The 25696-nt window shown below is 44.1% G+C and overlaps 1 protein-coding gene across 1 annotated transcript in view; it reads left to right on the top strand.

Moving 5' to 3' along the window:
* Window positions 1-25696, top strand: part of MYOCD (myocardin) — a 63055-nt gene that overhangs the window by 14645 nt on the left and 22714 nt on the right. The window contains exons 5-7 of the mRNA XM_053570498.1: window positions 2136-2297; window positions 17166-17341; window positions 20606-20731. Of these exons, the coding sequence (XP_053426473.1) occupies window positions 2136-2297; window positions 17166-17341; window positions 20606-20731 (464 nt within the window). The remainder of the gene's footprint in view (window positions 1-2135; window positions 2298-17165; window positions 17342-20605; window positions 20732-25696) is intronic.

The following is a 25696-nucleotide window of genomic DNA, read 5'->3' as shown; positions in this document are numbered from 1 at the left end:
AAAAAGAAAAGAAAGAAAGCTAAGAATTGTTATGATCATCAGCTACGTTAACTCCTGAGGAGTAAGCAATTACAGAAAAGCAAGTCAGGGAATAATGGCACTATACGGAGTATATAAGTGTGTGTATATGTGTATGTGGGTATATGTGGAAATATACATGTTTTTGCTTATAGCTTTACGAACTTCAGGCTTTTAATCATAGCACCCACCTTATGGCCTTTTATTAATTCTATAAAAGGCCTTTCAGTGCCTACCTTCAGAAATTCATTATCTAATTTCAAAAGCAACAAGATGAAGGCCTAGTCCTTGTAGCTGCTGGAGGGATCAGTAAGAACAGGAAGAAATTGGAGGGCTTTATGCTGGGACCCAGAAGCAGGATGTTAGTGGGGGTGGGGATGCCGTTCATGGTGGGGAAATGAAGTCATAAGCAAAGATGCAAGGAAGAACTCAGCAAGATGTGGAGGGCAGTGGGGAAAGACCTGGCTCTCTGGATCTGGGATGGAGCACTACTGGTCAAGACAGAAGGTAGTAATCCTGAAATACTGAACTGTGAGATTTATATGATGGGGGTGTCTCATGGGGTGGTGCAAAAAGAAAAGAGGATGTTCTGACGATGAGTCCTGAGTTGGCGTGCAGGATAGATCAGAGAGCTCTGAGGCAGGGCGTCCAGCCTCAGCCTCTGTTGCAATCGATGAGCCATCCCTAGACCTCTTCCCTACATGGAAAATTCTAGATCAGTGCCAGACAAGGTCTGGGTTAGGAAGTTGATGATGATAGACTAACAGGGGCGAGAATTCTGTCCATGAAGTGTCAATAAGAGGGGGCTAGCTGAAGAAAGTGCGGACCATTCACATCACTGAACACCAGCAACTGAAAACAAAACTGTCAAAAAATAATGATTTAATGAGAGAAGGCTTATCAGGTAACACTCTGTGAAAACAGCACCCGACAAAACTGTATTTACAGTTCAATTCTGGGAAGAAAGAAATATATACATTAACACATACTATAATTACAGTCAGATTCCAGGAAGAAAAAACAGACACCAAACAATAAATATGAGATACTAAGAAAAATACTCAAGTATTAAAAATAGTTAACTTTCTTCCAGGTAATAGTCAACTCCCTGCTCACACCTGTAACCTTGACACTCTGGGAGGCTAAGGCAGGGGAATCCCCTGAGCTCAGGAGTTTAAGACCAGCGTGAGCAAGAATGAGACCCTGTCTTTACTAAAAATAGAAAAACTAGCCAGGCGATGTGGCAGGTGCCTATAGTCCCAGCTACTCGGGAGTCTGAGGCAGGAGGATTGCTTCAGCCCAAGAGTTTGGTTGCTGTGAGCTGTGACGCTAGGGCATTCTACCCAGGGTGACAGAGTTAGACTCTGTCTCAAATTTTAAAAAGTTGACTCTACATGAGGCGTTTATGCAGTTGAAAGTGAAGCTTCAAACCCTTATGGAATTTTAACTTATAGTTATGGCTTGATTCTCCTCCAAGTCATTCCATACAAATAGGGCAGAGCCCAAGGTAAAGAGAAAGTTTGGTTTCAGCTCTATCGGCATAGATTTAGGGCTCTGCACATGAACTTTTCCAACCCTCAAATAATGAGACAATTCATTTTTTAAAAAATTCATTTTTTAATTAAATAACTGTTTCAAAGGAATATTTTTTCTTTACAGCTGACCTGGACATTTGACTCAGTATCACAGCATTGACTATTCTAAAATTCTTCAAAATGTTATGCAGCCACTCAATACGACAACAGATCCGATTTACCATGGGCTCGGCCTGCGCCTGTCCCCACACCAACTGAATGTACACCCAGTGCCTTAGCATAGGGTCAGGCAAGCAATTTGGAGCCCATGGACTGCTCCCTTTCAAAACCGCCAAATTGCACATTTTTTCACAAATCCTCTCAGGGCAAATTTCTCTAACTTTTCTGTGTTCCCCTCTATTTGCCTTTATTTGGAAGTGGCTAGTCTTCGGTACTAATCCTTGTGAAGTGATGACGATTGCATTGAAAAATTATTAGGATGGTGGAGCACAATGTGACACAATGTTTGTAACCACAAGCCAAAAAGAAAAAAAAAAAACACATCAAATTCTAGAACTGATCCTTTTCATTTCGACCCCTCAGCCTCCACTGCAGAGAGGTCCATTCCAACTGCTCAGATGAAGCTGAAAAGAGCCCGCCTTGCCGATGATCTCAATGAAAAAATTGCTCTCCGACCGGGGCCCCTGGAGTTGGTGGAGAAGAACATTCTCCCTGTGGATTCTGCTGTGAAAGAGGCCATAAAAGGTAGTGAGAGCAAACAGCAAGCCCCTGGTGCCTGTGAGACCCAGGGCAGCCTGTGCTCTGACACACTGGGGACTCCACAGGTGAGGGCTTCTCACGTCACGGGATGAGAGTTGTGCCAGAGTTGTGGTCCTGGTGCTTTTCTCATAAGCAGAGGGCTGGGGGTTCCTCCAGCTCCTCTCCACGTACACTGTAGGATCAAGTTGACACAGGCCGATTTTGCCCCAGTACCTCTGGCAGATTGAGAACCTGACCAGGCATAATCCTCAGAACATCTCCCCTAGGAGATTCCATCACTTAACGAGTCACGACCCAGGGCCACAGCCCTCTTTACCTCTTCTTTCTCCTTCCTTCTCCTCCTCCTATACAGCGTCTTGCTCTGGGTAGAGTGCCCTGGTGTCGGCCTAGCTCACAGCAAACCTTAAATTCCTGGATTGAGGGCATCCTCCTGCCTTAGTCTCCCGAGTAGCTGGGATAACAGGTGCCTGCCACAACACCTGGCTAATTTTTCTACTTTTTACAGAGTCAGTTCTCACTCTTGCTCAGGCAGTCCTCAAATTTCCGAGCTCAACACTCTGGGAGGCTGAGGTGGGTGAGTTGCTTGAATTCAGGAGTTCAAGATCAGCTTAAGCAACAGCAAAAACCTGTCTCTACCAAAAATAGAAAAACTAACCAGTCGTTGGGAGTGGGTTCCTATAATCCCAGCTACTAAGAGGCCGAGGCAAGAGGATTGCTGAAGCCCAAGTATTTAAGGTTGCTGTGAGCTATGACCCCACAGCACTCTACCCAGGGTGACAAAGTGAGACTCTGTCTCAAAAATAAACAAAAAAAGCCTCCCAGACTCAAGTGATCCTCCCGCCTCAGCCTCCCAGAGTGCTGGGATTACAGGTATGAGCCACTGCTCCCAACCTAGCCTTCCTCTTTTATAAAGGGGGGACCCCCACATTGGAGAGAGCACTGACCCTAATCCAGAGGACCTGGACGCCTGCACCTCTCTGAGATGGGTGTGACAAAACCCAACCTGACCAGATCACAGGTTCCTAGGGGTGAAGTGACAACTCTCAGATGCTTCCTGAGCTTAAAGTACAAACACTCAAGGAGGAGACGCAACATTTCCTCTGTTATAAACAGTATAGAATCATTTGCAAACTTTGAACAATTGACACCTGTGAACCCAAACAGCCTGCGAGTACTGAATTTATTCATAGTGGATTTAGGGTAGAATCTGGAAAAACTGTGGTCAAAGGGAGAAAGGAGAGCTTAACATTCCCATAGGCAAACTCACTTTCTTCCAGTTAGGCCCAAAACAGCTCTGAGAACTATTGGTAGAGTTTAGTAATCAATGTATTTTTTAATGTTTTGACACATCATCAAAAAGTAGGCATTTTATCTAAATCTAAGTTTATTATGAAGATGAACATCAAGTTTATTCAAATTCTAAAAATCTCACTCTCATCCAGCCTTTGAGAGACATAAATTTTGCCTTTGGAACCCATAAATGTGAAAATAACAACTCTAATGTGCTCATCTCTCGGTGCCCATTTAAATTCATTTCACTGTGACTTTCCCCATTTTCCTTCTCTTCTTCCCCACTAAATATCCTTTGAACTTGGCTTAGCATACTCAAGAATCACTATCTCCATCTTTGATAAGATCGCAGACAGAAAAATAAGTCTCTATCAGGCATCTCTTATCATTTCTTAAAATGTTCTGTTTCATGCATATAAATTTATGATTTATTTTCATATGATAGGCCAACGATCTCCTTTTAATTTGCATTCTTTCGTTTATGGTGAGATTATATTTTCCCATGTGACTATGCATCGTTGGCAATTCGTGACTTTTCTTTTCTCCTCTTGCTGGATTGGGGGAGTGTGTGTTCTCACACGGCTTTTATGTACTACTTATATTGAAAAAAAATGCTACCCCAGCCCCCTCCCCGTCACAGGTACCATACATCCTTTTGTCAAGTTGTCCTTTGTCTTCTGATTTTTGTTTATAGTGAATTTTACCAATAGCAGATTTTACTTATTTATTTATTCATTTATTTCTTTTTATTTCACGTTAGGAGGACAGTACCTACCATTAAGTTACATAAATTGCTTTTCTAAGGCTAAAGTCTGGGTTGTGGCTGTGACTTTCACAACCTGCCCATTGGGTTGAAAACTTATCTATAGCAGTTTTTAATTTCTACTCCTCCTTTTCTTAGTAGTTTCTGAATTTGTTTTTACTGAAAACATCTCTAGCTCAAGAATATAGGCTTTATTCACCTAGATTGTCTTCTAATATTTATATTCTTTTATTTTTACATTTAAATCCTTAGTGCATCTCAGATTATTTAAGTACTTGGTTTAAGAGACAGGTCTAGTTTAATTGTTCCCACCGTTTTATGGTGTAGTTTGTGATTTGTCCTCGTGCCTGTCTTCACAAGTTTCTTTACATTGGTCTGATTTTTCTAATGTTTCTTGACTACTCTTGCAAGTGTATTTTAAATGAAAGTTAGGATCAGTTTTTCACATGCTAACTTCAGTCTTGTTAGGATTTTGTTTGGAATTGTAGTGAATTTATCATTTAGTTTATGGTAAATTCACATGTTTAAAATACACAAATTTTTCCAAGGTAAAAATGTAGGATCTCTCTCCACTCGTTCAAGTGTCCTTTTTAAAGACAGTTCGTTGTTGTTTTTTAAGTAAAGTCATATTGATTATTGCTATCATATGGGAACTGGGAAACTGGTAGGTTTTGCAGATTTATTTTCCAACTGGGTATCTTTGAAGATATCCATAATAGTTCCAGTGGTTCCTCAGTTCATTTTAAGTAGCCTGGGTTCACAGCCATATATGTATAAATTTGTTTCCTGCTTCCTTTTTTTTTCTGCCTTGGTTCACTGGCTGGTATTTGAAAAGCAACACAATGGTATTAACATATTATATAATAATATCATTTCTAAAAGTGTATGCAGTATATCAATAACATAAATTATACATAATTTTTATATTTTTTATTTATAAATATATCATGTATTTATATTTGTAAATGATATGAATTTTATATAAATTATAGCTTATAAAGTAAAATAAACTATATTATACAAATCAAATAATATATATTTTATTACATAAAATATCTATGTCATATACAAATGCTTACTTTATATATCAAATTATATGTGTGAAATATGTAAAGCACATCTAATTTGTATTATGTTAACATATAATTTAATAATCATGGATATATTACATAGCAGAATGCTATTACTATTAGTGCCTTGCCAGTTCTTAAAAATCAATATTATATTGTGTAATGTTATGTTTCATATTATGTTACATTATTTTGTTAACATATATTTTTGTTTTGTTTCTCTCTCAAATGGGAATTTCTCTAGTCATTCACCTTTATATATGATATTAGCTTTTGGGATAGTATAGATATTCTAAGGAGGTATTTCCTTATTCCTATTCTACTAAGGGGAGTTTGCAAGTTGGATTCTAAGTTTTGAAAATGCTTTCAAAATGTATGAAAAGGTGATGACATAGATTTTCTTCTTTGACCTAGTAATGTGCTATTGTTACCTTTTCTAATCTTCCATGAGTCTTCCATGGAAAGAAAACTTCTGTAATTTCTTTCTTTCTTTTTTCAGAAATTGCTAGTAATTTTTTTTTTTTTTGGAGATTTTTGCATCTATTTCATTATTAGTTGGGATAATGCGAGTTGCAAAACAAACCACAAAACTTCAGCCACTTAGCAAGAGAAGTTTATCTCTTGTTCATAAACAGTCCAGGAAGGGTTCTCCTCCGTGGCTAGTCCTCCATGGCCAGCTCCTTCAGTCTTGTTGTTCTGTCATCCCCTCGAGTGAGGGTGGCACTTTTTCTTAAAAGGACCAAACAGTAAATACTTTAGGCTGTCTGTGTCACTGCTACTCACCTCTGAGGCTATAGCACAAAAGTAGCCATAGGGAATAGGTAAGCACATGGACACAGCTATGTTCCAATAAAACTTTATTTACAAAAACAGGCAGCAGGAACTCAGGACTTGGTTTACCAGCCTTTGCCCTGCATCCTTGTTATCTTCCGAATACATCCAGTGAAGGGGAAAGAGGAATGAGAAAGCTTACCCACTTATTAAAGAGTTTCTACCTGGAAGTGAATACATGCCTTCCATTCACATTCCATCTTGAGGACAGTACATACGGCTGAGAAAGGCATCCCTTGGCTGAACAGCCATTTCTAGCAAGATCTCTACATTATGGAAAGGGAAGATAATGTGATAAATAAGTAGGGCTGTTTGTCACGATATTCATAAAGGATATTAGCCTATGTTGTTATTTTATATTTCTCAGATTTAATTGCCAAAGCTGTACATGCTTTATAAAATAAGTTATATTTCACATTTTTCCATTTTCTGGAAACATTTAAATATAATCACAATTAGAGTCAAAAGGGCCCAGTATCTTTCTTAGTTGTAATTTTTTGATGACTTTTCTTCAGTTTTGTGCAGTTATTTGTGTTTTCAAGCTTTCTCCTAATTTGAACAACATTCCTTTTTCTAAAAATCTCATTCTCTCTCTGAATTTCAAAGCTACTAACCTCAAGTAACACACAGTATCTACTGACAATAGTTCAAAGTTACTTTGAAGCTGGAGCTGGACTCCATCTTTCATTCTAACTGCTGTACATTTGTATTTTTCCCCCATTTTTCCTCTCTCTTTATTGCACTAGAAGTTTCGTTTTAATTGATTATTACAAAGAAGTAATTCATGGTTTGATTCATAGATGTTGTTGGTTTTTGTATCTTTTCTAAGATTCAATTGCTTTTAGTCAAGGCTGTTGAGCAGGAAAATCTCCATGAGGAGAACTGAGGTTCTGGAATATTAACCTGGCTGCAGGTGCAGAGGAGGAGAAGGGAAGAGGGAGTGTTTTTAAAATATGTATCCATTTAGGTGAGGATCCAGAAGGACATGAGCATGAGCATTGCCAACAGAAATGAACAGAAAACAATAACCACAAAGGACATTTTGCCTGAAGGGATAAAACAGGAGCTTTGGAACCCTGGGCTTGGACTCCCATCCTCGGGGCCATGCAGCCATAGAAAAATCATTTAGTCTTACCCTGCCTCAACTATCTCATCTGCATCTATCTCATAGCCCCACCTGCAACTATCTCATAGCCCCACCATAATAATGGCTATCTATCTCATGGGGGCTTTTTTCCAAGGTGAAGTCAATTAAATAGTTTATGTAAAGAATGAGCTAGGAAAAGAAGCATGGAAGACAAGAAGTTTCTTTGCTTGTGATGATTCTTATGAAAAGACGTAGATAAAAGTCACAAGGGGAATGCACCCGACTTGCCCAAGGCATGCTGGAAGGTAGAGAGGAGGGGAGAGAATGGAAGTAGTGAGGTGAGAAAAATAGCTTAAATTGTATTTTAAAAGCAATAGAGAGGTTCCAACTTCAGAGAAGCTCTCATGACTCAAGGAAATAAATATAATTACTTTTCCAGTTGCCCAACAAAGGGAAACATAATTTACAATAACAATAATAGTAATAAAGCAGAGAAAAGCTATTGGCAAGGTTTGCAGCTGGAGCCAGGGCTGTATGTGAGTGTGAAAACTGTGAACGCAGGATTTTGTGGGTAGAAAGCTCTGTCTGCCGGCCCCGTGAAGCAGACTCAGGAGAGGTGGGGTGGAGTCAGAGAGCTCTTTCCAGGGCTTGTTAAACTTGCTGGATGAGAGTTGGTGAGAACCTGAACAAAAGTCATGGCTGTGGGTGTGGAAAAATGAAAATCTAAGATGTGATCGACTTTGCATGGTTCTAGAATAGATCAATAGCAAATATCAGTTTAGACAAAATGAAGCATCAAAGGCAATTCCCGGGCTTCTGTCTTGGGCCACTGGGTCATACTGGTAATGCCATTTGCCAAGAAATGGAACTTGAGCAGGACAACAGATTTAGGGAAGATGCTGAATTCTGGTTTTGAACTGCTGAGTTTAAGGAGTCCACAGGGACTCCAAGGCCAGAGTTTAAGTAGGCAGTGAGTTCTATGGAGCTAGAGTTTAAAAGAGGGGCTTGAGTTGTCTCCTCTAGAGCAATAGACTTGGGAAGCCTCAGCGTGTATGATAATTTCAGCGGAGGGACTAGATAAGATTGTGCTTTCTTTCATTCCTTTATTTCTTCTTCTGGTGCATCAGACACTATTCTAAATGCTTGGAACATATCTGTGAGAGAAACCTACATAGGTTTTTCATCCAACTGAGCTAATGTTCTAGTGGGAGAGGCACAGACAATCAACAAAAACATAATAGAGTAAATTATACATCACCAGAGAAGGTGACAAGTGCCGTCAAAATAGAAGTAGGGTACAGGCGCAGTGCCTGTGGCTCAAGAGGCTAAGGCACCAGCCACATACGCCTGAGCTGGTGGGTTCAAATTCAACCCGCCAAACAACACTGATGGCTGCAACAACAACAACAAAAATAGCCAGGCGTTGTGGCAGGCGCCTGTAGTCCCAGCTACTTGGAAGGGGGAGGCAGGAGAATCACCTGAGCCTAGGAGTTGGGAGTTGCTGTGAGCTGTGACACCACAGCACTCTACCCAGGGCGACAGCTTGAGGCTCTGTCTCAAAAAAAAAACAAAAAACAAGAAGAAGTAGGGTACAAAGATACCGGAAGGGAAGAGAAGGGAATGAGAATATCAACAGAGAAGAGGGCAAAAAATGAGGCCCTCATGCAGTAGTCTTGAAGACAGGAGCAAGGAATCTGTGAAGGATAAACGAAAGAAATTGCTGGAGAAAGATAGAGAGAGGACAGCGTTAATCTAATCTAAACTAATCCAGAAGTGGACACCATTCATGGAAGATTGGGCATCTGTTACTCTACCCGAGCATCCCTTTAGCACTGATTTTTCAAACGTGTGTAAGAGGTTTTATGGGCAAGGCAATCACACAATGTGATACGTTGTAAAGACAGTGGGAGTTGCTTAGAGACCTGGATGTACAGAGGATGCTTTCAGAAACCTTTCTAGTGGCAAAGATGACCCAGCCCAGCCTTCTGCCTGTCTCTTGTGATCCTGTCGCCTCCCTTGGTGAGGAGGTGGCTGGAGGCTGGGGTTGCACTGTGTATCATTCTCCCGGCTTCTGTGTATTTTCCCTTTGCTGTCCACGTGCCTTTCCAGATGTGTTTACATTTCCCAGCTCTCTGTGCAGCTGTGTTGCTATGTTTCTGCCAAGCCCTGAAAGGACTAGTTAGTCATTGGCTCTCCCCCTCCAAATTTCATTAAGGACCAACAATTCTCTGAACCCTGCAGAAGAACCTCTAGAATCTAGAACCTCTCCCAACATGGGGAAGGGAGGAGATTCTTGACAGAGAGCCACTCCCCACCCTGGGATTCCCCCATCCCTCCCAGACAGCACCTCTTCTGCCATCAGCTGAAGATAGCACCATGTCTTTTCTCCTCTCCTTTAGGATGCTGCTTGTTGATTTCACCCCTAACCTGCAAGTTCTTTGTCTAAGCAAGTAGAGTTTAACAGATTCCAGCTGGAGGAAGTTCAGGCTCTTCACCCTACAATGACATCCTCTGGGGAGATAATGGGATTGGGTTTTCTCAGGGCTGTGTGTCAGAACAGGCACCTGACTGCCTGTTTCCCATTTGTGGAAAACCACCGATCAGGCTGGAACACTAAATACACAAACATAATGTTACATGGAAGTGATGATTTATGAGAACAGAGATTATATCCTGGAGTTTGGCATAGCTTTGTTCAGCTTATGAGGGGTTGTTGTTACTTCAATATTCCCGTGTTTTGAGCCTCTGGTGGGCTTGCTCTACTTTTTAACTCTCTCACGGGTCATCAGAGTATTTTCTGCACAGGATATGAACATCCTGGCTCCCACGTGCTCCAGGTGCCCGACTTCTGTCTGAAGTGAGGGCTCTGGTTTTCGGCTCCAATACACAGCATGCCCTCCAAAAGCATTCTTGTCTTTTCATGAGACTAGGCCAGTCTTCCCCTCCAAGGCAGGTTTCAAGCTACTTTTCAGAAAACTAGTTTTAAAATCCTAGCCCTTGGCTCAGAACATATAACCCCTAGTCCAAGACAAATTGGTTCCTTCTATCATCATAACCCTTTCATCTAGAAAGAGACACTTCAGATTCACCAGAAACCATCCTTTTCCAGCTCTTACACCTGTAAGATTCCACACTCATCTCCGCTCAGCAGTGTCACCCACGTTTAGACTGCACAACAAAACCCTCCTCTTCACCAGGAACCTAGTCATTCTTCAGAGACACTAAACGCCTCCACACTCTCTGGACGTTTTAAAGATGGGGGATAATCGTGGCCCTGAGCCAGGTGGTGGAGTTAGTTGTTTGCTTTGGCAGAAAAGAGAAAAAAAAGTTTGCTTTGGCACAACTTTCTCATGAACAAAGACTATCATTCCATAATGAGACATAATGAGTCTTTCCAAAGATCAAATGATCCTTGCGGGAAAGACACAGGCTGAGGCACATGTGACAAGTACTTTTCTGAGGGTGTTTCTGAGAAAGAGGCGGGAAAAGAGGATGTGGTGCTGGCAGTGATGGGCGTGTGGGCGTGGCCGGGAGGGAAGGGTGAGCACCAGGAGAGGGCACTGGGGTCTGCCTTTCCTGGCGCATCAAAGGCTTGGCCCCTCTTGAAGTGACCTCAGGCACCACTGAAAGGCGAGGAGGGCCTGACCAAGCACGGGCTCACGTCAGACAGAGGCCCCCAGAAACCTCAAGGGCAGCCTGAGGTGCTGGGTGGGGTTGAGGGGAGGGAGGAGAGACAGGATAAAGCATCTTTATACTCGTGCCTGCCTAGGACTTTGTCCTAGACACTCTCAAGAGCTGGTGCAGGGAAACTATTAGTATTTACGCTGGGTAACCAGCTTTCCTGACTTGTGTTGTCTTAAGAGCAGGGATATCAAGACTCAAGGAAATTTTGATTGTGTTTTTTGTTTGTTTTAGGGTTTTTTGTTTTGTTTTGTTTTAGACATAATCTCACTCTGTTGCCCCAAATTAGAGTACAGTGGCAGCAGCCCAGCTCACAGCAGCCCTAACTCCTGGGCTCAAGCAATCCTCTTGCCTTAGCCTCCTGAGCAGCTGAGACTATAGGTGCCCACCACAAAGCTCAGCTTATTTTTCTATTTTTACTAGAGATAGGGTCTTGCTCTTACTCAGGCTGGTCTCGAACTCCTGAGCTCAAGCAATCTTCCAGGCTCGGCCTCCCAGAGTGCTAGGATTACAAGCATGAGACACCATGCTGGGCTTCACAGCAGTATCTACAGTGCCAGGCATCTGAGGAAAGGGATCCTTATCTGTTCAAACATCCACTTAAATCATTTATAACACTTATGCATAATAATGTTAGTGTAATGATAAACACATCTGATCCCCTCCAAGAGCAGTGAATTTGGACTTTGATTAGACAATCCACTGAACCTATAGGCTGTGACTATTCAGGTATCTTGAGGTGAGAGCCACATTTAAAGGAGGGCTACTTTTACAAGCCTGGCTTCCTCCCTTAGGAACCGGATTTTGCTTCAGTCTCTTCCAGGAGGCTGTTAGGAGGTGGTCTGTCCATGAATCAAAATAGTTGTCATGCTGCTCACCACAGCCAGCTTACAAGAGATAGGTAAGCCATGAGGTGCATTCTCACGTTCCACTTCATGGTACCCTGCCCTTGGTGTGGGTCCTAATGGAAAGGTAACTGGACTTCAATTACCTCACTTAATGGTGGAATTTTAAATGTTTATGCAGACGAAAGTACAACTGACTCATTCATCTAATCACTTCCAAGAGGGAGAGAGAAAGCTCAGAGTCACCAGTTCAAGATCTCCAAAGGGCTGGTGCCCAGAGCCAGCCCCATGGGCATAGCCAGAGGGTGATGTCAGGGCTTCCCAAAGCAGGTTCTTGTCATCACACTGCCTGACGTGTCTGCAGGACAGTACCCAGCACACTGCTCTCCAGCAGCTCCAGCCAGCCTCTCATGGTGGGAGGTGGGAGCAGAGGCCCAGGGTCACCACATGAAGCTGAAAGATGATAGACACAGACATGGCTATTGCAGAGGCAGTCAGATAAGGTGACCTTTGTCCCTCTCCCTGTGAGCCTGGCTTGAACCAGGGAAGAGAGGGAGCAACATATGGGCCTTTCCAGATCACTCCTCCTACCCCAGGAAAGGTCTGTCTTTGCTTTCCCAGAACAAACTTCCCAGGACAAACCAGTTTTTCTGGCTCTAGAGTTGTGCTGACCTTTGCAGAGCTGACCATGGGCATAAACTGCATCCTGGGTGGTCTATTTTTGTGAGACAAGCAGATACTTCTACCAAAAACAGTAACAATAACATTTAGTAAGTGTTGACCACTTACACATCAGGGACTTTCCATATGTCATGTCCGATAATCCATCATCATTATTATTATTCCCATTTTATAGATAGGGAAACTGAGGCTCAGAGATGTTGGATAACTTGCTAATAATCACCACAGTGCTAGAATAAAAATACAAGCCCACCTGTCTTTGCCTCCAGAGCTCAAGTCCCTTATCACCTTCATTAAACCTCATACACATGATGTCAAAAGGAAGCAACTGCCCTTGGCTCCCAGGGGCTCCTCTGCTATCACAGGTGTCTGCTGGGGCTGAGCTGAGTGTGTGTCTATCCAGGAGCTGAGTGTGTGCCCTATCCAGCTGCAAATCCAAGCCCCCCTGGGGGGTGGTGATTAGCAGGGAGCAGCAGAGTCCTTTGGCATCATCAGGGCTCCGTGGTCCCGGAGGCCTCCGTCGGCATTTTCTGATCTGGCACACTGTGCCTTTTAGATACCAGGTAGGAGTCGTATTTGGGGCTTCGGGGCCCAGCCTGTGTGTTTGCTTAGGTGTAGGCACCCGCCCTGTGTGCAGCTGAGTGCACTCATGACTTCTTCACGGCATTGACTTAAGCAAGGGAGTCCCCTCCAGTGGGCAGTGTCACTGGATAAAGTGGACTCCAGAAGTTGACTCCTAAAAGAGTCCTCGCCCTGGGAGACTCCCCGCCTTGCCCTCCCTACTCCACCTCTGCTAGTCACCATGATAGATCGTCTCATTCACTTTCCCCATCATCATCCCCCTCTTTCTCTCCGCAGTCTTGTGCACCCATGAAGGTCACATCCACATCCTTTCAACCCCACCACCCCTTCCTTAGGAGGCTTCCTGGGTGACCCCACATAGCTGCTTCCTCTGTCTAACTGCCACCAACACTCCCCATGCTGAGGGCCCCAAGGACACAGGGACATCCTTCCTCCTGGTTTTCTGCACCTCCTCTTTACCATATCTCACTTGACTACATTTCAGCTTCTCTCTGCTCCTCTTAAAGTGGGAAGGCTGGAAATGCACAAAAATTCATTGAGGAATGCTCTGTCCCAGCCCTGGGGAAAAGAGGACTGATCACCTACACCTTGATTCCAGATACGCCACTTCAAGATTTTTCTGCATCTTTCTAGTCCCTCGACCTGTGGCCCCAGGTGCCAGCCGTGGAAGGGAAGGGGCGTGCCGAGTTACTATGGAAGCAGGGCTGCCACGGGTATTCGGCCCCCCTTTTCTGAGGGAAGTTTAAACAACATTCACCATGATCTCCTTTCCCAGAACCTCCTGCCTTCTTTGTTCCTCAGAATGGAGATGCCACTGAGTTTCTCAAATTCCAGAACACTCAAGTAGGAGTTTCATGGCATCACGGAGACGTCTTTAGCACGTGACGTCATATGCAGAAAAGGTGGAAATGCCGGGCACTTCCTGTGCTACCCCAGTCTTTCCCACTGCCCAACCAACCAGGGAGGTTGACAATGTTTCCTAAACAGCACAATGGATTCAATTACAGGCTTCCAGGGGGGATGACTGATTTTGCCACCCACTTCACCAGGTGGCTATAAGAGTCCACAGGCTGGAACTGTGGCCTTACCTCAGTCCCTAAAATGACCGAGTGAACTGGACCCTGCAACGTCCTCTCCAAGGCGGAGAAGAGAAAATGTGCCCCTGGTCTGACTTCCTGAACCATTCTGAGACCTATCAAAAGTTGGGTGTCTTGTCATTGCTGCCACTAGTAGGTGATCCAAACTGCTATTTTTATCATTTGCTATCTCTCCACTTAAAATAATTGAAGAGGTTTGGGAGGGGTAAGAGGACAAATGACTCCCTCCTCCACCCCCTCCCCCTTTTAATTTCTACTCATCTGTTAGAATCTGTGGACAAGTTTGCAGTTTGGTTAATTCCCCTAATTTGCACACATGTGGGATGTGATACTCCGGAGGGGAGAAGAGTCTGTGTCTCAGGAGGTATTTGTCAGGCCACACAAAGAAGGTCTGTACCCACTTAGATGGAAGGGAGTGAGGAGGGGATTCCGGATAATGAAGCTTTTAGTTGGAGGTCCCTGTGTGGCTGCCCCAAGGGGCTTACAGAGTCACTCGCAAGAAACTCTGTGAATGTGAAGGTGTGGGCTCAAGGCATGTGCTGGGTAGGTCCCAATGAAATACCCTGATTTCTGAGGTGGGGATCACTTAACATTCACCAGTCCACTCACTACCCTCAATAATGTACATGATCCTTTTTTTGGGGGGGGGGGGAGATTCATTGAGCACATGATCCTTTTAACAAAGTCTTTAATGCCACAAATAAGCTTGGACTTAAAATTTCAATGAAACACAGTTTCTAAAGTAAAGAAATGTATGGGTTGAGTTGAGAATGGAAGCATTAATACATTCATGGAGGTAATTGGAAGGACCTTCCTTGGAAGATGGCAGCTTGAGGTCTCCCTAAGAAAGAAAGATGTGAACGTATTAAAGCTATTTGCAGAGCTGAGGTTTTGCTGTGAGGAAAGGAAAAAGGAAGGGTATGAGCGAACTCTGGACTCTTAAAATAGAGAGGAAGGAGCTTGGGACAAGATTATACTAAAATGAAAGAAGAAAACTTCTGATCTCCCCCAAATTTAGCACATATCAAAAATACCTGCTAAAACTTCCCTGCTAGGAAACAACAAGGTTCCTGACACAAATATGAGAAAATACAAACATGTATTTATTTTAAGTTCTAGACAAATGGTTGTTTTATATTGTTCCCTGTGCTCTTTTACTATTATTTCAAAATTGTATAATTCAGAAAAATGTGCAAGGAGAAATCGAGAATAAAAGTACCCAGAAATACATTGAAATACTTTGGCAGCTATTTAAAAAATATATACCAACATCTCTATGTTCTCAGCTGGAAAGATCTCCAAGAAACATTGTAGGGTTAAAAAATAAATAAATAAATAAATATCACTCAGTCCTATCCGTATGAAATACATCATTACAAAAGGTCACTGCAAAAGTTTTGAGACAGACTGGGGCATGGTCCCTTATTTTGCTTCTAAGAAACACCATTGACAGTGTCCTTCTTGATGCACCTGTGTAGGTTTCACCTTGGTCAGCTTATCCGTGTGACTGGGAGGGCTTCACGTGGTTCTCTCCATGCAGATCTTACATTTTGAGATTTGTGTATCTCAAGACTTTTGTAATGACCCATGTACATGCTTATGTCCTCCTACAGCCTAGAGTTAAATCTAGAAGGGATAGAAGGTAGATACGAGTTTTTATGATGAGTAATTTATGTTTATGTTACTTGTATAATTATAGCAAAGCAATAATGACTTGTAGGAGCAACCCGTGGAGCAGACCTGCCAGTCACCAGGCCTCTCCCGTTCAGTGACTGGAGTTTCCACTTGCCCTGTCCTTGTGTAGCCCTCTTCCTGACTTGACACTTGGACATCTGTGTGAGGGCCTGTGACAGATGCCAGTGGTAGCGATGACAAGCCCGAAGCCACACTTGTTCTGTTGCTTCCAGCTCCTTGCTGCCTTTCCAGTCACCACTGCGAGAGCTCCTTTCTCTTATCTGCACCAAGCGAGTCAAAAGTTCGTGTCAGTGTGACTGCAGAGAGCCGGGCTGGAAAACTTCCTGATAATACCCAAATTCCTTTAGCAGAGCGGTGCCTGGAATCAGGTCAGGAGAGCTATGTGGCTTCAGCACATTGTGTACTGGGCAGTTGGATAATAAACCAGATGAAATTTGGCAAATAAAAATATAAAGGACGTATCAGGACGTCATTATAGCCCCATCTGGTCTGATAACCCCTCAGCAAGACCATGCAGGCTGTCGAGGAGCAGTCTCTGTGTGAGCCATCGAGGAGTTCCAAATAGACACGAAGATAGGAGAAATGAAAAATAAAATTCCAAATAACAAAAAATAAGGATCAGGCTGAAGTTTCCAAGACACATTTATGACTTTTATAAACAGTTATGCATTCGTTGAATGGCTCTTTGGGGCACCCTGGTAACATCTCGGAATTTAAACTTACTAGCTGTCCTAGCTCGTCCTTATTAGCAGAGTTTGCTAAGCATTTTGTGCTCTGTGCCCTGATCTATGATTGAAGGTGATGCACATGGCAGGCTGTCATCTCAATTCCGTCTCCTGTCAGGAAACCTGAGGGAGATGGTGCTTTCTCCTGCTGCCTTCTCCTCTGACCTCATTCTGCTTCCAGCACCCCCTGTTCTTTGCTTCACCTTCCCCAACTGAGTTGCAAAAAAGACATGGGTTCTTATAGAAAACGGAAGGGAATGCAGAAATTTGAAAATGAAGCTTACCAAATGATGGCAGACTTCCTAATCCATCACTCTTTCTTCCATGCCAAACAGACCACTGTTAATAAACGCGAGTTCCCATATGGGAAACCACACAATTTAAATTCCATCTTCACTTTTGCCTGAGCGTGCGGCGAATCCGGGGAGAGAAGTGTGTGCTTCAGGTAAGGTTGACACATAGAAGCTTACCTGAGCCACTGACTCGTTGGGTTTTCACTCCCACAGGTAACCAGGTCAGTTTCTCTAAATCAGCCGACGCATTTGCCTTTGAAGAGGACAGCAGCAGTGATGGGCTTTCTCCAGATCAGACTCGAAGTGAAGACCCCCCGGGCTCAGCAGGATCCCCCCCAGATGCCAAAGCCTCAGAGACCAATTTGGCAGGGCCTCGGGGAACAACCCAGGTAAGACTAAATAAATAAATAAAAGCCCTGTATCTTTGTCTGTCATCTCTTCATAGTCTTAAAATCGACACTGTTACAGTTGGGTCTGCTGAGAGACCCCAGCAGCACCCCTGGATGGCACATACTGATGCCCTGTCTCTCCCTTCTCAGCCCCGGGATCTGTGTGCAGGGGCAAAAGCCTCGGGAAGACACTGAAAGAGAATCCCCAGAACTACAGCCTTTGGCTTTTCTGTCCTCCTTTCCTTCCTTCCTTCTCTCCTTCTTTCCTTTCTCCCTCCCTTCCTTCCTCTTTTCTTTCTTTGAACAGAGTCTCACTTTGTCACCCTGGGTAGAGTGCTGTAGTGTCACAGCTCACAGCGACCTCAAACTTCTGGGCTCAAGTGATTCTCTTGTCTCAGCCTCCATTAGCTGGGTCTACAGGTGCCTGCCACAACACCTGGCTATTTTTAGAACTCAGGCTGGTCTCAAACTCCTGAGCTCAGGCAATTCACCTGCCTTGGCCTCCCAGCATGCTAGGATTAGAGGCCTGAGCCAGTGCACCAGGCCTCTTTGGTTTATGTGCTAAGCATCTACTCTGCCAGGCGGATACCTTCTATCTCCATTTTTATGGACATGGTAACTGAGTCTCAGTGAGATGGGATGGCCCACCAACAGTCTCCCTGCTGGAGATTGTTCACGTCCATGTTCCTCATCTCACCATACATGAAAGAGGCACCACTGGGTTCCCTGGGAATGGGGAGTAGTGCTGGTTGTCCATAGGCAGGAGGCCGGGTTGGTTCTCCCAGCTGGTTGGCAGGTTTCTCTCTACCCACCAAGCCTCTGCACAACCGACTTCCAGCCACAACACAGCATGACACTTACCTCTTTCTGCACAAGTCTGCAAACCCATGAGTGCGAGGAATAGACACTGCAAAACGCACATTATGAAAAATAGCAGTGACTAGCAATGGCAGCTACTGCCACACACTGGTGCTCACTCAGGCCGAGCTGTGACTTCACTTTACAGATGTTTCCCACTGGAGATCACAGTGCCCTCCAGCATCCACCCCGACAGAGGAAGAGTTAGGCTGTAAGGCTGCCTGGGTGGTCTCCAGGACACAGCAGTGTCAGCGAGCCCTGGAGAATCCACCTTGCGAAGCCACACTCGGCTCGGAGGGGATTTCCCTCAGCTCAGCCTTCTGGGCTTCTGGAGCTGCCAGGAGGGGAGGTGTGTCTAGGAAGAGTTCACTTCTCCTGGCCTCACGGGGACTGTGCAATGCACTGAAATTAGATCTATTTGGTAACATTTGTTCCTACTGCAAAGCTCCATGCAGATATTAGGGACAGTGATAAGAATTTTGATCCAGGGCCCTGTTTCCTGCAAGCAGGCTGGTTACTGGTCATCATCGCACCTCTGTTCACCCCGTCTGAGCAAAGCTAAAGCTGCTAAGGAGAAAATGTAGGATGAGAGGGAAAAAGAAGGCATGAACAGCAGGGCCTGAGATGCGCATGCGTTTCTCGTGCCAGAGTTTACAATCAAAGCATTCTTCCTTCCCCAGCACGGCGCAGCAGGTCTCTGCGGCCACGCTTCAGGGCCGACATCAAAGGGTCTATCAGAGCATTTGTACACATTATTCTGACAGTAAATTCCTCAGCTTCTGATTTAAGAATGGTTTGAGGAGAAGACAGTTTCTTTTCCACTTGACCTTAAGAGAGGGGAGCAAGGAAACCAGTTCTAAATGATGTCAGGCAAAATGCAAAACTTACTTTATGTTGTTTTACCAGGAACAACAGATGAGGACACTAATGCTCCCAGAGAAAAAACCCTGCAGGCCTGTGACAGGTGCCAGAGCTGGGGGAGTGACCAGCTCAGTCCTGACCCCCCCAGCTCCCTGGAGAGAGAGCCTGAGAGGCCTGGGCCCCTTGTCAAAGTCACAGCAAAGGAATGTGGGGGAGGAAGGGAAGATACCGTTATCCCTTTTTGGAGTCTGCCTCTCCTAAAGGTTTTATAACTACACACACACATATGATACACACCCACACATGTGTACCCACACACACATGTACATATACTTGCACATGCATCTAGACTGAGACATACACTTACATAAAAAGCACGTACACGGTATACACCTAACACACACATGCATGTGTGCACACACATAAACGTGCATGCACACACATACATGCTCATACATATTTGTACATGCACAATACACATTTGTACCTATACACATAATGCATATTTGTGTATACACATACAATACTTGTTCGTACATACAAACACACATTCTTTCCTTCTCTTAACACCCTTTCCCTCTGCCTTGTTTGTTGTTCTACTTTCCCTACGAATTCTTAGATCCCTTTTTTCCCCTTCCTTTTATTTATTTATTTTATTTTAATTTTTTTTTGAGACAGATCTCATTCTGTCACCCTGGGTAGAGAACTCTGGCATCATCATAGCTCACAGCAACCTCAAACTTTAAGGCTTGAACAATCCTCTTGCCTCAGCCTCTCGAGTAGCTGGGACTAGAGGTATTCACCACCTTGCCTAGCTAGTTTTTCTGTTGTTAGTAGAGATGGGGTCTCCCTCTTGCTCAGATAGGTTTTGAACTCCTGAGCTCAGGGATACTCCTTCCTTGACCTCCCAGAGCGCTGAGATTACAGACGTGAGCCACCACACCTAGCCTTCCTTTCTTTTTTAATTCTGTTACCAAGTTCAACAGGAGGAACCCTCACAGGTTTGGCTAGGACAGGCCAGTTTTATACCTGTCTTCTGGAATCATTATTAAGAATGTTCCTGGCTGGGCGCAGTGGTTCACGCCTGTAATCCTAGCACTCTGAGAGGCTGAGGCAGGTGAATTGCTTGAGCTCACAAGTTCGAGACCTGCCTGAGCAAAATTGAGACCCAATCTGTACTAAAAATAGAAAAACTGAAGCAAGAAGATTGCTTGAGCCCAGGAGTTGGAGGTTGCTGTGAGCTATGACAGCACAGCACTCTATCCAGGGTGACAGTTTGAAACTCTTGTCTCAAATAAAAGAGAGAGAGAAAAGAATGTTCCCTTTCTCTTTCAAAAAGTGTCCTCAGTTGGATGACAATAGTGTGTGTCTGTATAATATGTATTTAAAATCCCCACCCCCGGGGGGAAGCAGGCTGGTATTTCCTGGGATTGGAAGCTGGGGTTAAAGCAGCAGAGCTGTGTGTAGGGAGGGCTGTACCCTGCCATTTCTGTGTCACACAACTTTTATTCCTGTGTACTAATAATGCTAAAATTTGAATTGCAGGATCTCACTTCTGGGTCAGAAAATGACAAGAGTGACTCAGCCTCACAGCCTGGCCACCAGTTAGACTCGGGGAAGCAGGGGCTTGGCCCCGCCAGCACTGCCACCCCCATGCACGCTGCTGTGAAGGTAAGAAGGAGCCATCCTGGAGCAGAGCTTTCTGAGTTAGGATGGACAACTTGAGGACAGCCATAGAAACCCAGGCATAGGTTCAACCTACCAGGAATGTCTCAAGACAGGAGATGAAGAGGGAGCCCCCACTGTAGGTGGACAAAGGTTCTGTTAGCTGTGTGGCAAAGTGCAGGCCTTCTGTGCTGTGGAGAAGCCTGTGTGTCTGCATTTCTTTGGGATCACAGCTCAGCCAGCGTGTTCCTGACTTAAAAGATCTTATAAGCGTACCCTTAAAATACACACAGCCAACAATGCACACAAGACTTGCAAGCACCAAAAAATAGGTATAGAGCAATTGAATTTTATGCAAGGGAGGCAGCTCTGAAGAATGTGGGTCACGTAAAATCTCTATCATTCAGGCCGATATTCCTGTGGAAATAAAGATAGGTGAGGGGTTACTTTTGTAGTAGACAAATAGCTGTAATCACCTTAGCATACTTTAATGGAATTTTCTCAGCATTACATCTTCCAACATACAGAAAGCTCTCTCACCAATTAACTACCTGGTAGTTATCTGGACTTTTTCATAAGGTTTTACCCCAAATAACTTATAATTAATTTGGGAGCATGTTTTCTCCACTCTAGTACCACTGCTGAAACGTCTCTCTGGGGATTAAGAGAAAAAATTGCAAATTGAAGTAAGAATCGATAATAAAGTAACAGTTGTATGTTCTGAATGGATGGTAGGCATTTCAATTTCCCAGGAAAGCTCCCCCACCAAACCGCAATAGGTTAAACCCAGCTTATGATTCGTTCAATTCAACAGGTTTGAAATTATATGACTATCGAAGGATTTTGTTCACTGCAGAGGAAGGAAGAGGAGGAGATGGTCCACGTGATTTCCAGTGCTGTATATAAGAGAAATTTTGCTACTAATTCTATTACAATATTTAAATTTTCCATAATTCAAATTAGCAAAATCTTCAACCTCACTGCACTAGAAATTGTAATAGGATCCCAGAGGAAGGGCAGGTCAGTGGGGGGGATTGATACTGACACCCGGTTGGAGCATCCCCCTTCTGACTAGTCAATGCCTGCGCATTCCCAGTTGTTGGGCCTGCATCACCTCTAAGTTCACAGGATACCAGAGGGCTTCTCAGAGAAGCTTTGGGAAAACATCTCTACTCTGTTGACTTTAAAAGATTCATATGAGGCTGGGCATGGTGGCTCACACCTGTAATCCTAACCCTCTGGGTAGCCGAGGCAAATGGATTGCTTGAGCTCAGGAGTTTGAGACCAGCCTGAGCAAGAGCAAGACCCTGTCTCTACTAAAAATAGAAAAAATAGCCAGGTATGGCGGTGGGCACCTGTAGTCAAAGCTACTGGGGAGGATGGGGCAAGAGTATTGCTCAAGCCCAAAAGTCTGAGGTTGCTGTGAGCTATGACCACACCATGGCTCTCTACCCAGGGTGACAAAGTCAGACGCAGCCTCAAAAAAAACAAAAAAGATTCATTTGAGGCTAAAGAGAGGATGCATAAGAACACTCCTTGCAACTAAAAATCCGATGCAAGCAAAAGATAGTCTGCAGTCTCTAAGAATGTGTGTCTCCAGATCAAACAAAACATGACTCCTGCCCTCGGGGGGCCTGTAGTCTAACTGGGCCATTGGACCACCACTAGCCCTAACTGTGTTTTGTGCAAGTAGAAAGACATGCCCCTCAGAACTTGAACGGATATTTTTCCAAAGACAGATAAATGGCCAACAGCACGTGAAAGGATTCTCAACTCATTAGTCATTCACGAAATGCAAATCAAAACCACAATGGACTACCGCTTCATACCCACTAGAAAATAGCTTGAATCAATTTGGAGAAACTGGGCCACTGGCACACTGCTGGTGAGACTTTAAAATGGTGTTGCTGCTGTGGCAAACAGTCTGGCAGCTCCTCAATAATTTAAGTGTAGAATTGCCACATGACCCAGCAATTCCACACCTAGGCATGTACCCCCAAAGGAGTTAAAACAGGTGTTCAAAGAAAAAACTTGCATGTGAATATTCACAGCGATATTGTCACAGTAGTTAAAAGTTGGAACCAACCAAACTGTCCATCAGCTGATGAATGGGTAAATAAAATGTGGTACATCCATACTGAATATTATTCAGCCATAGAAAGAAATGAAGTACTAACACCTGATATACCATGAACGAACCTTGAAAGAAGCCAGACAGGAAAGGCCACATGTCATAGGGGTCCATTTATTTAAAATATCCAAACAGGCAAAGCCAGACGGACAGAAAGCAGATTGGTGGCTGCCAGGGGCTGGAGGAAGGCGGGAATGGGAATGACTCCTAGTGGGCACCAGGTTTCCTTCCAGGGGGTTGAAGAAGTTCTGAAACTAGATAGCCGTGATGTTGGCACAACATTGTTACAAGGGTGATTTTTATGTTACTTGTACTTTACCACAATACAAAAAAACTAAGTTCTCCTTCCCCCAGCAGCCAAAGGACCCCCGTAAGGCCAGAAGCACCTAGAAAGGAGAATGGGGGCTAGATTTCAGCTTCCCTCACCCCTCAGCAGGACCCATGTGAGCATTTTCATTATTAAGCAGTGAAAATGCATCAGGGGACATCACTGTGAGTCAGACAAGGTGTGGGCCAACTCCAAAGGATGAGCGGAGTCAGATAACAAGCAGAGAAGGCTGTTGCTGCAGACAGCATAAAATTGTAATAAAAAGAGGTGGGAGGTGTGCACTGTTAGAAAGGAAAGGTTTGTATTTTATTTTATTTTCTTTAAAGTAAATTTATTTCAGGTTAATGTGAGGGTACAAACAATCAGCTCAAAATGTTTGATTTTATGAGGTAGAGTCCCTCTTGTGGTTATGTTCCCCCCACAAAAGGTGTGTCTAACACCCCCACCCTGTGCCCATTCAGTGAGAGCAACCCAAGGCCCTTCCCCAACCCATTACTTCTCCCCCCACCTTGAATTGAAATGAGTTATTCTTCTGTGTGGGCATGCATCAGATCATCTACTGGCTTCATATTAGTGCTGAGTACCTTGGATGCTTGCTTTTCCATTCTTGTGATACTTGACTAAGAAGAATGTGTTTCAATTTCATCCAGGTTAATACAAAAGAAGTGAAGTCACCATCTTTTTATGGCTGAATAGTCTTCCATGGTGTGCATGTACCACAATTTGTTAACCCATTCCTGAGATGGTGGGCATTTAGGTTGTTTCCATGTCTTAGCGGTTGTAAATTAAGCTGCAATATACAATCTAGAAAGGAAAGGTTTTTAGGCAATTTGGTGAACTGTCTTCCTTGGCAAACCACAGAATTTGGACTTCATTTTGTAGAGCAGTGCCAGCAAATTGGGGGCTGCCAGGGTGGTGTGTTGTTTGGCAATGCTGTGTGTGTGTGAAAGAGGGAGAGAGACTCGGGTTGGTTTAAGGAAGTCTTGTACTATGTAGCCACAGGCCGGGGGAGTCTTGTACTCTCTATCCACCTCTCCCTCTCACTTTACATTAACCAGTTCACACATTCTGGCCCGGGGTCTGTAAGCATCCCTCAACCACCTTTACAAAGATAAATGTGCTTCCCTTCTCCTAGCCATGCAGCTGAAAAGAGCAAAACAAACAAATAAACACAACCTTAGTGTTCCCTGTGCTCAGAAAGACAGTGAAGGTGCCTATTTCCACGGGTGTAAGTAGCCTTTACCCACACTACCCAGAGAAAACGGTCTGATTTCAGTATCTTCTGGAATGCTCAGAGTCCACAAACTAAGGCAACATATTGGAAAAAACCTTCTGGACCCCAGCTTAGCTGCAGCCCATCCTCCCCAGACCAGGCAGTCCCTAGGAAGAGGGGGGAAGTGCGCGGGGGCAGGGGAGAGAAGAGCTGGGCCCGTGAGCTCTACCGAAGCTGTCCGAGGGCAGGAGAGTAATCAGCAAGAACTCTCATCGATAAATGAGCAGGGAGAAATAGAGCCACCAAACACACAGAAATATCGGTGCTCGTTATTCATTAGTCCCCAGGAAAAAGTCTCTTGGAGAAAACCAAAGAGCCTTCGGTGGTGGGATGGATGCGCTGAGTCAAATCAAGACGTAGGCGCCTTTGGATAAGTCACTTTCAGATGTGTTATTTTTTGGCTAAAACGGGAAAGGTGCCAAGTCAGGCTCCAGCTGCCAGCTGTTCAGGCGCCCCCTCTTCTGGACACCGCTGGTATCGCACTCTCCCTCCTACATTGTCCCCAATTCCTTCATTATCTGCGGTCATTTCCACCTTTTATAATAAAGTCAGGTTTGAAAATTTATCTTTTTTTAACAGGATGGACCCATTTCTTCCTAATAGATGAAGGCCTTTTGATTTAAGGGTCAGGCTGTACATATAATTACCCTGTTTGTTGGACACCTGTTATTATTTCGATATTATCTTTTACAGTCTTTATTTTGATCACTGAGACCAAAAGTGGAATAGTTCCCTCAACTTGCAGATGAGACACCTGAGAAGTCATAAATTAAAGTAATTCTACCACAGTCAAAAATTTATCTTAACTTCTGAGCCTGTATCATTAACTTCCCTCGTAAGGACTGAACCACGGTCTACAATGGGTAACTTCTTAGGAGGGTTCCAGAGTTTGGCGGGCATTACTTCATAGTATATCATTTCCTGATCATGTGTCTGATTTGGCAGACAGTGAGGAGGTGGTAAGCAGGCAGATGGAGGAGTTTATCTTATTTCATCCCAAAACCTTAGACTTTCAAAGGCAATCCTTTTTTTTTTTTTTTTTTGAGACAGAGTTTCACTCTGCCACTCTGGGTAAAGTGCTATGGCATCATAGTTCACAGCAACCTCAAACTCTTGGGCTCAAGCGATTCTCCTGCCTCAGCCTCCAGAGTAGCTGGGACTACAGGTGTCCACCACCACGCCCGGCTATTTTTAGAGATAGGGTCTCACTCTTGCTCAGCCTGGTCTCAAACTCCTGAA

Source organism: Nycticebus coucang, chromosome 18 (assembly GCF_027406575.1).
Source record: "Nycticebus coucang isolate mNycCou1 chromosome 18, mNycCou1.pri, whole genome shotgun sequence".
In the NCBI taxonomy this organism is placed as follows: domain Eukaryota; kingdom Metazoa; phylum Chordata; class Mammalia; order Primates; family Lorisidae; genus Nycticebus; species Nycticebus coucang.
This window is presented reverse-complemented; position numbering and strand designations above follow the sequence as displayed.